The sequence below is a fragment of the Blennius ocellaris genome (assembly GCF_963422515.1).
Source record: "Blennius ocellaris genome assembly, chromosome: 13".
NCBI lineage: Eukaryota > Metazoa > Chordata > Actinopteri > Blenniiformes > Blenniidae > Blennius > Blennius ocellaris.
In genome coordinates, this window is record NC_137662.1 from 18,405,230 (window position 1) to 18,419,948 (window position 14,719).

The 14,719-nt window shown below is 41.5% G+C and overlaps 1 protein-coding gene across 1 annotated transcript; it reads left to right on the top strand.

Annotated features, from left to right (window-relative positions):
- Nucleotides 1-393: 393 nt before the first annotated feature.
- On the top strand, nt 394-12,177 carry LOC308138260 (bifunctional 3'-phosphoadenosine 5'-phosphosulfate synthase 2-like). The gene is made up of 12 exons (XM_080507334.1): nt 394-581; nt 3,680-3,794; nt 4,003-4,238; nt 4,379-4,517; nt 4,651-4,769; nt 7,084-7,197; nt 7,576-7,687; nt 8,577-8,782; nt 8,961-9,096; nt 10,020-10,288; nt 10,385-10,614; nt 10,888-12,177. The coding sequence occupies exons 1-12, from the start codon at nt 555-557 to the stop codon at nt 11,027-11,029; spliced, it is 1,845 nt and encodes a 614-aa protein (XP_080363460.1). The 5' UTR covers nt 394-554; the 3' UTR covers nt 11,030-12,177.
- Nucleotides 12,178-14,719: the final 2,542 nt, after the last annotated feature.

Sequence of the window (14,719 nt, forward strand, 5' to 3'; positions counted from 1 at the left end):
TGGTAGATGACCTCATAAAACCAGTTTTATCTGGCGTGAAAGAACTTGTCTATATAGTGCAGAATAACGCAAACTGTGTATTGAAGGGGTTCAGTGGGTGTTTGGGAAACCCGAGCTGGAGGTGCGCTTACGAGTAGAGCTGAAGACGGCTGCAAAAACAACTTGCGGTATAAATGTATATTTGAATAGAAAAAGTTAATTTTGATCTGTTATAACCAGGTTGAGGAGAGAGCGTGAGGGGAACCTCGTCCTTCCAGTTTTCTGAGCTCCTCCCTTCATTTCATACTGGTAAATTATGCAGATCGTTTGGACGTCGGAAGAGGAGGAAGAGGAGGAGGAGGCGGAGGAGGCAGGGCCAGCGGAATGCTACGTGTCTTGAGTCCCCTTTTAAAACTCCCAGCCGTCCGTCCTTCCCCCGATTACCATAGCCCGAAGTTAGGCAGTTGCGGTCCGAGCGATCAGCGGACTCCCGGAGACCTCCAGGCCCCACAGCGAGCGTCAAGCCTTCCCGAAGCCGGTGTTCGAGTGCTGCTCCGCGGCGTGACGAGAGCGAAATGTCCGGGGTGAAGAAGCTTCGTACGGTGAGGAGGGGAAGAAGAAGAGAAAAAAAAAAAAAACACGGGGATAACGGGTGTTGGTGGGAGAGAGAGAGGGAGACAGAGAGAGAGAGAGAGAGGGGAGGGGGGCAAGTGAAATTCAAGATGTCATCAGATTAGCCTCTGAAGGTTTTACTGAAAAGTCAAGCCAAGTGTGTGAGATGATCAACTCTTTTTCCCAAGTGTGACCGTGAATGTGGGAAAACAGTAGAAAATACAGCTTTGTGTTCAGTTTTCTTTCCTTTTCTTTTTTCTTTTTTTCTTTTTTAAGTGTACCCAAACATGTATAGGAACTCTAGATCTGTCCCAGGATTGTCCTGCACTGCCAGGTGTGGTGGTCCACAGTGGGACCTTGGCCCTGAATGGACCAGTTGTTGCAGACATGATATCCTCGTCAATTTGTCCCATTCATGAAGGCAGGCCGGTCTGCAGAGAGGGCTGAGAAAGGAGCCACTGTGGCAAGGAGGCACACTGATGCTGCACAGGAATGCAGCTCCACTCTGGAAGCATATGAGGAGGCACCAAAGAAAACCAGGCGAGCGACGTTAAGCCCTATGCAATACCGGAACAGCGTCCCACCAAAATGACCCCCTCACATCCCCTGTGTCATCTTGTTCAGTTGGAAATCTAGTGTGGCTCACCGTGGTGACACACTTTTAACCACACACAGCTTTGTCAGCAACTGTTTGGACATGTTTGATGTAGAATTGCGAAATAGTTCCCCCGCTTGTCGTTTTAATTTTGGCTTGACAGAACAAATAAGCTTGTTTTTCCTGACAAGTTTGACAAGTGTAAATTTTGTCATAATTCAAGTCGAATCAGCACTCATTTTGATATGTTTGAGTCACATTTAATGGATGATGATGGAACATTTCCGCAGGGTTTTTTTTTTTGTTGTTGCTTCTGTTTGCTTGTTGCTTTCTGTCTCTGTCTGTTTCTTGCCCCTCACCTCAACCTGCAAAGGTTTCTTCCAGTTAAAAGAGAATTCTCCTTTCTAACCAGCTCCTAATCTTACTCATGTCAATTTTGTTTTTCTCTCTGTTAAACTGCTTTGAAATGACTGTGCTGTATTTGACACCACAGAAATAAAATTTAATTAATGAAGGTATGCGACGTAGGAGACCCATTGTTACGAAGAAATGCCTGCTGCCCTCTTTGGCTTATTGACTAATACGATTCGACGAAACAACATTGCGCATCATAGCATAGACACACATTGTAGAACTGGTTTCCACTGGCTTTGTACGTCAACTGTTATAGCATCTTTAATTGGGATTTGTGGAATTTGCAGAGTTTAGGTCTGCATTATCATAGGCACTTTGTTGCATCGGTTTAACCATAACAATTCACAATCGGTCACTTGTTTGAATCAGTTTTTGGTATTTGTGTTCACATAGAATAGAAAATCGTTTGCTATATTTGGTGAATTGATAAGTATTAGACAAATCTGTATTTAATGAAGGCATGCACCATTTGATGGAATTGTTTTACCAAACCAATTTATGTAGTGATTGTTTGGACATGTGCCATTTGTTCTAGCGCTATTGGTTTTTCTGTTACTGTGTGTACATGTGACTTCCCTTGAGACGTTACTCCGGGCCTGATATCAGCATTGTATCTGTTGTGGTTTCCCGATGGCAAAAAAAAAAAAGAAAACACAAGCTGAACTCCAAACAAGTGGAAACGAGTTACGTAAGGCCTTTCAACTCCATGCTGATAAGAGTTTTCAGAATGTTTGTTGAGAGAAACCAATCCCGAACGTGTTTCAAATATAGAAACTATTGAAGCAAATGTAGGAATCATAAAGGGAAGAATAAAACACGATTAGGTACGTGAAAATAAATGTAAATATATACGCTCAGGGCTGATGTTAAAGTGGCGTGAGTTCATCGACTAACTTGAAATACATGTTGAGCTGATGGAAATGATCATGATGTCAGCGGAGAGGCTCTGGTGGAACAAGAGGCATCTTAAAAACAATCGGTCCACGCCTTGCATTGTGTGTGTGTTGTACATCGTTGACGCCGTGTCAGCGTGTGGCAGCGTTGGACGGCTCTGGTGTTGCAAAGCTACTGTCCCAATGGGCGAACAGGTCCGAGGCATAAGGATGTGGGGATGTGGGGAGATTGGGTGCAGAGGGCCAACGTGTGGGCACGAGCACTGCCACATCATCGCTGGGCTGCAGGCAGCACACTGGCCACATTGTCCAGTCAGTCCTCTCCCTCCCTCCATCACTGCCTTCACCACCCCTCCCCTCCACAAGTCAATACAGTCCCATTTATCCACGGCCCGGCTGCTTAGAGTCATTTAAAACGTGATATTTTACACGTAGGATTCCAACGCGGTTAAATCTAATTCTGCCAATGGGACACAACAGGGTGCTTTGTATGATAGCCGCTCATTTTCATTGATACGTCGATATACTTTTGCAGCTTTTGTTTGAAATCATGGAAACAAAAGCACCAAAGCTTCAAAGAGAAAATATGTCTGTGCGCATATTTCTAATGGGAGGCAGCAGAGATGAATCAACACGGATCATCTGGTTGTAAAACCAGTTATGTCCCATATATTAATTACTCGGCAATTCCACAAAGCTTCAGCAGAGCAGTAGACTGCCAGGAGGCTTTTATGTACGCGTGTCAACCAAAGCGTCAAGATGAATTCTTGTTGTCACACTTTGTCCCCCTTTTAGCTCACGTCACACGCCTCCTTCTTTTCATATATCTCCTCTATAAATTTTTTGTCATGCTGTCATTTAGCTGACGTGCCGGTGGAGCAAGTTTCCATTCATGAGTTCATTAACCTCTTATTTGCATCTTCCACACATAAAGCCAGAGAGCTGTGTGTCTATTGGTGCTGACGTGGTGAAAAGGATTATTAACATCCTGATTAACAGGGTTAACAACTTAAGTTCCTGAGCAGCCCTGTTATGAAAAAAAACCCAACAATATTTTTGTAATTATTATATTATTATATCAGTATCATAACACGCATTAAAATGCTTTAACCATACTGTTGCATTATACAACTCTCTGCAATTTGTTTATTTTTTTTACATTTTGTTCTTTGCCTTTATTTTTCAGGATGTAAACAGGTCGACGAACGTGGTGTACCAGGCTCATCATGTCAGTCGGTCTAAGAGAGGGCAGGTTGTGGGCACCAGGGGGGGCTTCAGGGGCTGTACCATCTGGCTCACTGGTGAGTTCTTTGCATTTCCCACCTCTCAGACACGACGTTTCCTCCTCTTCTGCAACATAGAATGACTTCCAGTGAGATTCAGAGTGTGATCAGGCTACCATCTGAACGTCTGCTCACTAAATCCAAATCTCATAGCCGCACCTCAAGTGTGCCCACCAGTGTGCACGCCAGTGTAAACCCTGCTGTTGACTAAGCTTACTCCGACCAGGATTGTCCGGGGCCGGGAAGACGACCATCGGCTTCGCCCTGGAGGAGTGCCTCGTGTCCCACGGTATTCCCTGCTACTCGCTGGACGGGGACAACATTCGCCACGGCCTGAACAAGAATCTGGGCTTTTCGTCTCAAGACCGCGAGGAGAACATCCGGCGTGTTGCTGAGGTGGCCCGACTGTTCGCAGACGCCGGCCTTGTTTGTGTCACCAGTTTCATTTCTCCTTTTACCAAGGTGAGACGACATTGTAGGGCGCTGTTTTTTTAATAGCTCGTCAATCACTGGGATCTTTGCCTATTGATCTAGCGAATATGATAAGAAGTAATGAATAAGTGTAATAACTTTATGGTTCTGATTTGTTTTTTCTCCCGTAGGATCGTGACGAGGCGAGGAAGATCCATGTAAATGCCGGCCTCCCGTTTTTTGAAGTCTTCGTGCACGCTCCTCTTGAACTGTGCGAGAGCAGGGATGTAAAAGGACTTTACAAGAAAGCCCGTGCTGGAGAGATCAAAGGTTTGTGTGACAATGGTCATCAAGACCAAACTTTCCTCCTGCGTCTGTACTTTGCTTATGCCGTAACTCATTCGAGTAAACACGCTGGTCATTCTGACGTTTTCTTTTGTTTATTTTATTTTTCCTCTGTCAGGCTTCACTGGGATCGATTCAGATTACGAGCGTCCTGAGGCAGCAGACCTCGTTCTGAAAACCGGGGAGCTCTCTGTGAATGAATGTCTCAAGCAAGTGATGGATCTACTCATAGACCAGGTACCCGCAACAAACTTTGTTTTGCACCACTGTTCAACTTGTGTTCTTTTTCTCTTTTTTTTTTTGTTCCTTCTGCACACAAAGCAGTAAATGTCGGATTTTAGAAGCACACTGTTCCTGCTCAGCTGTGCAGCCTTAGCAAAGAGTCTCAGTGTAAGCCATGTAAATATGAATATGGAAATACCAATAGGTTGGTTAGACCAAAGATTGATAAGAATATGTTTGAGTAAATAGCTTCAGCCACTGAACAAGTTCAGTATAATCAAGGAGGACCTGTCAAGATCATCCTCAAACCAATGATTCAATGTATAGAACATAAAGGACGCCTCTTCAAAAACCTGCGAAGGTAATCTCAGAGGATTAAATGTCTAAACATTCATGTGTGGATTGCTTTCTTCAAAAGGATTTTTTTTAAACTACAGCATTTGCATGCAGTATTACATGTTAGTTAAGTACTGTGCAAAGGTTTTAGGCCGATCGAATGTAATACTACTTATCTGTCATTTAATGCTATCTGAAAGCCACCTGATTGGCTCAAAATATGTTCAGCTGCAGAGGAATATAACCCCCAAATATACAGCCAGGTTTTTTTTGTTTTTTTTTAATAAAACTAAATGAGCAGAAGAACAAAAGGTCCTGGAAGTGACGTTGTAGCCCCCAGAAAGCCCTGATCTTAACAGCAAGTCTGTGTGGTTACATGAAGAGAGGGCCATTTCATTCTCCTTCATAGTACTTGTATAAAATACACCGTCACATAAAGTGGGCAGTTTAGATTCGCCACTTATTTTGTTTTGAGACTGTTTGCAGAAGTCACAGTGCCTAGAGAAACACGCAAACCCCACAGAGAATCAAACTACGACCATCTCACTGTGACGCGGGAGTGCTAACCACGACACCACTGTGGAAAACATGAAGGAAAAACACACTTAACACACATTCTTAGCGGTGCAAAGTGTCAAAGAATAGGGTTATTGATGCTGAAAATGTGGTCAGCCATAATAAATCCTCTCAGTGAAAGAAAGTACACATTAGGATGTGTCGTGTTTCTCAGTTATCTAAATCACAAAAGTCAAATGGGAAGAACAGGTGTGACTTTGAGAATGATTTCACATACATTGGCTTTTCCAATAATAAAACAAAATCAGCAATCACTGATGCACACAGTCTGCTGAGAAGATATGAAGTTTGCTGAAGGTAAGGCCACAGATAAAGTAAACAAGTAAAAGCATAACGCTTATGTACGGTAGCTCTAACAATGAGATGACAGGTGCTTTAACCACATTGAGAGTCAACCAATGCAGGAGGGAAAATTTTTCTGATGACACACAGTCTTAAAACTAGGAGCATCAAGCCAGGCTCCAACTGTATCTCAATATATTTTCAATGTCCAACGTGGAAATAACAGCAAGGCTGCCAATGTTTGATTTCAGCAGGGAGTGAGTCAGTGTTTTTTAAGGGGATAAATATGGGCACACCAATAATGTAGTAACACTATTACAGTTTCTGAAGTGATACTTTGTCCTTCAGTAAAATAAAATAAACCTTTCATTTAAGGTGTGTGAGCGCTACTTCAAGATAGACAGAAAGGAGAAATATCATTGTAGACAGAGGGATGATTATTTCCTGGGATGTATTGTAGAACTGATATTTATTTCCATATTGTTTGAATGAAAACTGAATTTAAAGCTACACAAAAAGGCTATAAGTGTGTTTCTAGAGCAGTATGGACAAAATGAAAATCCAATTGGATTTGTTTTTCTTTGGGATTTGTGGTAATAATTAAAACATATTTTAATGTGTTTCACAAAAATTCCACAGAAAATGATTGTGTTTTGTGCATCTTGTGCTGAATGTGTGAGTGACTGATAAAAGTAGTAAGAAATGGACAAATAACATTGGAAACGTAACACTTAAGCAAAAAAAGAAAGTTATATTACTGGCTGTAAAAAATTTTTAAATATTTGAAGTAGAAATATTGAGTACACTGACTTATAAAAAGAAGTAGGAGTGCTATTGAAAAATTTTATGGCGTATTTCTCCCTGCATGCTGTCAAATTGTGTGGATTTATACTGCAGCAAATGATAATGCATCCACCTTTTGTCATCCGGCGTACGACTGGGAGACTGTAGCCTGTCTCCGCCAAAAAGTCAAAGAAGGGTATAAACAGTTTTTAACATCAACCAAACCAGATCTGCCATATGTTTGTTACACATGCATTCTGTTCTGCTCTGCCGTACGAGAACGTCACAAAGTTCGTTCCAAACTATGAACGTCTCCCGTGGTAACGTCTCTTCTCTCTCCGCGCTCACACAGAATATTGTCCCAGGCGAGATCATCGAGGAGGTGAACGAGCTCTTTGTTCCGGAGAACAGGCTGAATCTCGCTGTGACTGATGCAAAGGCGCTGCCCACCATCAGCATCACCAGGGTAACCAATCAGCCCATTGCGCAAGCTTTCCTTATCAAACTGCCTCAGAGCCAGAGGTCATACAGCCAGTAACTAGGCCACTCATGTCGTACACATGACTTATTAGTTGCATTTTCATTGGATGGATGTTTTCCCTCTGTATTTGACATTTCTTAGTTTTGAACAGTGTGTCAGCAGCAGCAGCATTGTAAAACAGTCGCACCGCTGTAATTTTTTTTTTAATGTTAATGGTAAAGCACATTGAGGCCGTCGTCTTCCTCCGCGCTGCAACTACATTCTTATTGCTCAATATAAAGATTTCAAATGTACACCTTTGCGTCACAATGAGTCCCATCAAAGTCCCGAAGTGGAAGAATAATTGAAATTCTCATTTCACAGCTGGATATGCAGTGGGTTCAGGTTTTGGCAGAAGGCTGGGCGAGTCCTCTGAAGGGCTTCATGAGGGAGAGGGAATTCCTCCAAGTCCTCCACTTTGGAAACCTGCTGGACGGTAAAGAGAGAGCCACGCTGTCCTCTTATGACCTGATAGAATAATACCAAAACTCTGCTACGTGACGGGCAAAGATGGCCTTACCATATCTTTGTTCATTGATTTACCCAGCCAGCTACTCTTTTGACTCCTTTATAAACTGGTTCAGTTACTGGTTACATTTTCAGCTCACTCATTCAACAATCACATGCATTGCATCACATGCAACAAAACCTGAAGCGCCGCTGTGTAAGTTATGAAGTCTGCATGTCTATCTTTCCAGCATCTCTTTTGTTTACAACTGTCTGCCTGATGATGACTGTGTCAATGAAACCACTAAGCAAACTGGGCTGAAGTGCAAACGGTCCTTTTCTTTGTTCGGGCTATTTGAACGTTGAACTTGCACACAAAAAAAAAAGAGTGTGAACAGCCCCAATGACTCCCAGACCGTCGTGCATCACAATCTCAATAAGTCACTTATTCTAAAGCGGGCCATAACTGCTTCTGCACTTTAATATTGTAGGGATAATTACGTCACATCTAGTGTGCTGTGGTGTGCATAATGTCTATTGAGCAACAACATCTGAATGAGGATTTAATCTTTGGTTTTAGGTTTCTGTTGTATAGGACACCGTTCATGATCATGTTACTGTTATTCTTTTTAACTTTTGAAAGTGGAAAATTGAATTCTCTTTATGGTTCCCAACAAAACATTTCTGAATCAAATCGGCCAATTTTATTTTTGTTACATTTGCACATAGGTTAATATTTTATTAGCACTGTACCTTAGTTATGTTAATACTGAGTCAAGTTTTTTTTTTTTTTTAACTGGCTATATGTCTCCACAATGTCAGACCCTATGTGCTGCGGTTCACTCTGTTTCATTTCACTCCTTCCTCTCCGGTCGCAGGCGGAGCCATCAACATGTCTGTCCCCATCGTCCTGCCGGTCTGCACTGAGGTCAAAGAGTCACTGGACGGCAGCACGGCGATCGCTCTGGAGTACCAAGGTTCACGCGTGGCTATTCTCAGGAACCCTGAGTTCTACAGCCACCGCAAGGAGGAGCGATGTGCCAGACAGTGGGGCACCACCTGCCCACAGCACCCCTACATTAAGGTGGTTAGACATTGAGTGCGAACACTCATTTGAGTTGAGTTGAATTCATTCCAGTTACTTTTACGGACATCGAGGCCCTTTGGTTGTTCTAGAAAGCCGAATATGAAACCCAAGAATGTTGCTTAAGGCATTGATTTTAGTTAATGAAACACACTGCGTGTCCTGCGTTTGACATCAGATGGTTATGGAAGGAGGTGACTGGCTGGTAGGTGGCGACCTGGAGGTGCTGGAGCAGATCAAATGGAACGACGGCCTCGACCAATACCGCCTCACTCCGATGGAGCTCAAGCAGAAGTTCAAAGACATGAACGCAGGTGAGAAAAGTGAAGTACTCCACCGCCATGAAAGCAAAGCTTCACAAAGTAACACTTCCAACCCAAAATTAAAAGTGGATGATAGAATCTTTGCAGCTGGTGAAAGCTGCACTTCGGACATGAAAGCAATACACCCTTTGTCTTTCAGACGAACTTGACAAAGGAGCAGATGAAAAAGTAAAATGGTAAATTTATAGCTGCATGGGTTTTGTGATGTGTTCTGTTGCCCGTGGAGAAACTACAGTTTGGCTTTATGAGCAGCAAAAACTGAAAGGTTATCACCTACCACACTTGTAAATGACGGTCAACAACACCACAACACAATGGGGAAACGACACCGGCAGCGTACGAGAGATTTATATAAAACAAACAAAAATGATCATGTTTGCCTCAAGTATTGCTTATTAGCTCCTTTTCAAATAAGGGAAATAAGAATGAGGATTATCTGTATTTATGTAGCAACCTCCATAAACAAATGAGAATTATTAACAGAGATTAAGACATTAAAAATAGGATTGAATGATAAATGGAAAAGTAGAAGTTAAGATTAAAAACTCTAGGCTGATTAAAAGTAAACATGTTTGAACTGTTTGGCAGTTAAACCTATTTGCTATTGCTGAATACATAATAACTACCGGTAACTTGAAATGATTATTGGTTTCAATGTTTTCACGTGGAGTAGGGAAACTCTAGGATATCAACATGCAAACACTACAAATGCCAAGTTTATTGTTTGTCTATTTGAGTTCATTAAAAGGCATGTGGGCATGTTTGTGGCTGAAGTGCACAACATCATTTACGTTTTTGTGTTGTCCAAAATCATAATGCAACTAATTTAAGTGCACACAAACAACATGCTTTTACATTTTCTTTATTTTAATGACATTTTTTTTTCCCCTTCTCTTCGGTTTCGTCCACCCCAGACGCGATTTTCGCTTTCCAGCTGCGTAACCCGGTCCACAATGGCCACGCGCTGCTCATGCAAGACACCAAGCGGCGTCTGCTGGAGCGGGGATACAAAAACCCAGTCCTCCTGCTTCACCCGCTCGGTGGCTGGACCAAAGACGACGACGTGCCTCTGGACTGGAGGATGAAGCAGCACGCCGCCGTCTTGGAGGAGGGCGTCCTGGAACCGGCCAACACCATCGTTGCAATCTTCCCATCACCAATGATGTATGCCGGACCCACAGAGGTGAGGGGGGGGGGGACCTCCACAGACGATGGTTCAGAGGTTAAGGTTTGGTCAGTGCAGCTTTCTGACTTGAATGTCAAACCGTACATCCTCCAGGTTCAGTGGCACTGTAGAGCCAGAATGATCGCCGGAGCGAACTTTTACATTGTTGGCCGGGACCCTGCAGGCATGCCGCACCCAGAGACAAAGAAAGACTTGTATGAGCCCACCCATGGGGGGAAGGTCCTCACCATGGCCCCGGGCCTCACCTCGGTGGAGATCATCCCCTTCAGGGTTGCAGCCTACAACAAGACAAAGAAAGCGATGGACTTTTACAGCCCGGAGCGGTGAGTAAACATCAGGCTGCAGGTTTTGTAGCACAATCAGGTTATGAGATAACGTTTTCTTATCAAGTGTGTTTGTTGCAAAGACGTCAAATGAACCTATTTAAGATTAGCCGCAGAAAAAGAAGAATAGAAATAGAGATGTGATAAATAATCAATCAAAGGTCAATTACTGTGATTTTAACTTCAGTGCAGGTCTACTCCTCCCATCAATATATATAACGTGTAAATATTGACTCTTCTTATCTTCGTGCTCTCTTTCCTTTCATCTCGTAGTCAATCTGAGTTTGAGTTCATATCAGGAACCAAGATGAGGAACATGGCTCGGAGCGGGGAGAACCCTCCCGATGGCTTCATGGCACCGAAGGCCTGGAAGGTGTTGGTGGAGTACTACTCATCGATTCAGAAGAAGGAGTAATCAGCACTGAGCCCACGGGCCAATAGCATGAAATGAAGAAGTTGGTTGTTGGGGACGGGGAGACAATATGGGTTTTCCTTTTTGGTTTTGTTTTTGGATGGCTGCAAGTGATGTGTTTTTTTGGCTGGGGCGGGTGCTTTGTCTTCACCAAATCAAAATGAATTGTCTTTGAAGAAACCCCAGCTATAGAAAGACTTGTGGGCTTTAATATGCTTTAAACAATCTCCTCTGTTAATTTGCATAGGAATACCAATATGAAAGTTTTCTATCATATTTTAGTGTACTATATTTTTTGACTTTTGGGCATTGCAATAACTTTTCTGTGCAGATGATGCGGACATTTGACAGTACAGAAACATTATACTTTATATAAAGAGGCTACAATGCCAAACTGATGTGTGGTTTAAAGAAATTAAATACCAATACAGTCTCATAAAGTCCTCTCTTAATTCTGAATGTTCAGTTGATGATGATAACTAAAAGAAACTCAACAAGGAGCTCTTGGCTTGATCTGGTAAGGTTTGCAAGTTGTCATAGTTTGGGTTTCTTTCCAGAAGCATTGCATTTTTACATTCCTATGAAACTATGTGATTTATACATGTTTATAAGCATATTAACTTAAGATATGTATTTTAATAAATTAATAACTTTAAAATAATTTTATATATATATATATTTTATAAGTTTAGGAGCACAAACAGGAAAAATCATTTTATGTACTTACATGTCATACCCGAAGGATCCAGATTTTTTTTTTTAATGTATATTTCACCTTTTATGTTATTTTAACAAGAATTACAACTGTCTGTCATGTCTCATATGACCCGAATGAAAGTTACACTGTAGCTTTGTCACTACACAGGACTCGTGACAATTTTAGAGTCTGGTTGCTGAATAAGTAATCTTTTTAATGTCATTGTGAAATACTATGCAGATTTCTATATAATGTGAAAGTGGCCTTCATCTCTGTTGCCATCAATATGGAAATGATTGTTGTTTCTTGCTGATATTTGTGCAAAAAAACAAAAAACAAAACATGAGATTTGTGCAACTTTAAGAAGTGGGCACACAACTTCATTTAATTCATTGCAGTTGTAGGAAGGCGGATAAAATGCAGTAATATAATAAATTTGTTACTTTGAACCATGCTCGACTGGTGTGTACTTTACCCTGAATAAAATGCATTTGGTTCATCTGTTTTTATCAGTTTATGCAATCTGAATCTCTGTACAAGGTGCATGCTTTGTGCTTACCACGGTGAGGTCAAAGTTCAGGCGTCTGCCTGTGGCACGCTCTGGCTGTAAAGATTGAAGTGCAGTGGCGCCACCTGCCTGCAATAACCGGCATACAAACCAAAACGAGAGCCCACTGACAAAGCGTTTAAAAGCGCACAGTCACTTGAAGTTGCTCTGATAGTTGAGCTCTGAGTGCATCATCAGATCCAGTGAAACAGTCATCCTCCCCTGCACGTTGTGTTCAACAAATCAACTGTCACCCTTCAGCATTTATCTGTGAGCATATTGATGAAAGTGCTGCAAAATGTTGCGCACACATGCAGTCCAAAACAATGGGTTCCTCTCGGGGTTGGCTTTGACAGCTTGATCTTTCCTATCAGATTACCGAGACCCTGAGACGCTTTCAAATTACACTTAAGAGATGGTCGAGTGAACTTGGAGGTCTGATTAATTTTGCCAGTCATTAAGCTGTAATCTGTGAGATGAGCAGTCTTCTATGAGGAGAACCAGTTCCCCCTTTAAGAAGCAGATTCCCAATTAGCCTTACATAGGATCAGATCATTTAATCTGCGATGTTCCAGGTAACCCCATTTAAATCTGCTGAACTGCACCCGCGGTGCTTTATAAAATCTCCAACTACTGTACATCCAACATGTCATGTCAGTGCCAGATGACGAGGCACCTGCTTGTGTAAATCTCTACCATCCCACAGGCCTACATATTTCGGAAAACAGACAAAAACTGTTTTAGCTTTTGGCAATGTAACATTCACAAACCACATTTTCTCTCAGGTGCTCAGTTTAATTCAGATGTGTAAGGTGCTTTGGGCCTCATGAACTTGAACTTGTACAATTCATGATGATTTTGAATTATCAATATTAATGATAGACGAGTTTTCATTCTGTGGAGCTATTTAGGTGTTAACAGCAATACAATATGCAGCGAGCTTGACTATAAATTGTGAGGGGAAACTCGTCTAAACTCCAGCTGCAGCACGAGACAGCCACTGGTACCACAGATTCTAATTATTTATGATCGACTGGTTTACAGGTCAGAAAAAGTAGAATGAAAAATGGCTAACAAGTGCAAAGCCGATACAATGTGCTGTCAAGATGGAAATTTAAACCCAAGGGGCAGAATTTTAATAATTGATTGTAAATAAAAAGAAAAGAAAAGAAAAACCTATACTTCGTCATTCATCTTTTTCAGACCCAGAATGAAAAGTATTATAGTTTCAGCAAAAAACCTTTATCATCTGAAAATATTTTTTGGGGAAAAAAACCAAATGCTGTTGGATTTTACATAAAAACTAATAAAATTGATTCATACTGACACAATATTATACAAAAAACATATAACACATTAGTGAACAGCAGCAAGATTAAAAGAAATACATGAACAGTGACGCAAGAAATGTAATGTAAACTTTTGAAGAAATTAGTGTGTAATTAATGTTACTCAAAACAAGACTCTTAACTTACAAGTTCTCAGGTCATAAACATGTGACGCAAACCAGATATTAGTGAAGTATGCTAGCTGTAAGTAAGATGTATGAGATAGAATAAATAAACAAATATTTTAACAAGTTAAAGACACCAATGCTATAAATCCGGGGATAAGATTACAGATCCTGTAAAAATGGCAAATTTTAGTTCATGCACAATAACTGTCATATATGACTAATAACTTCAAATGGGGGGGGGGGGGGGGGGGGGGGAGGAAGGCCACACACTTGCAAGCATTGCAAAAACTACCAGCTGACAAGTGAGTGCAACACTTGCACTGCAGCAAAGTATTCAAATATGTCCATGTTCAGCTGTCCAACTCTGCAAAAACCTCTCCAGGAGTTTTTATTTAAAAGGTAATACTGTCTGTAGCCTGATGCTTTTTAAGATTCACAATTTCTGCAGCATGTATTAAGTGCCATTCACAGTAAATAAACCAGAAAATTGATTCCATTGAATGTTTGGAGTTTACATTTTTTTTTTTGTACTTTTCACACTTTGGGATTCCCATGGACTGTAGACCCTACTGATGCACCTTAGGCATCCTAAGGCCTGCAAGCAGGCCATTTGGGGTCCTTTAGTTCTGCTTTACTGGACCTCAGGGTATCATTGGGACACACTGAATGGAATAAAACCTTTTTTTTTATTAATGGATTTGTTCTATCAGCTTGACGAGCAGAGCCATACATTTTTACCTCACAATAATTGATGTTTCACAGTGGGAAAAACAGGGTTAATTTAAAATATATATATTTTTAAGTCACTTATGTTCTGAACTGGAAATTTAGAAAAATGTCATAGGTCCAGCCTTTGACATCAGTAGTAGTAATGCTTTTTTCATATGATTCTTTGGGAATATTAGTTGCCTGCTCTGCGGGTCAGTTTAGACCAGCAGACTTTACAGTTTCACACCCCCGTTCTATATAAATGATTTGAGGGGTTGTCATTGC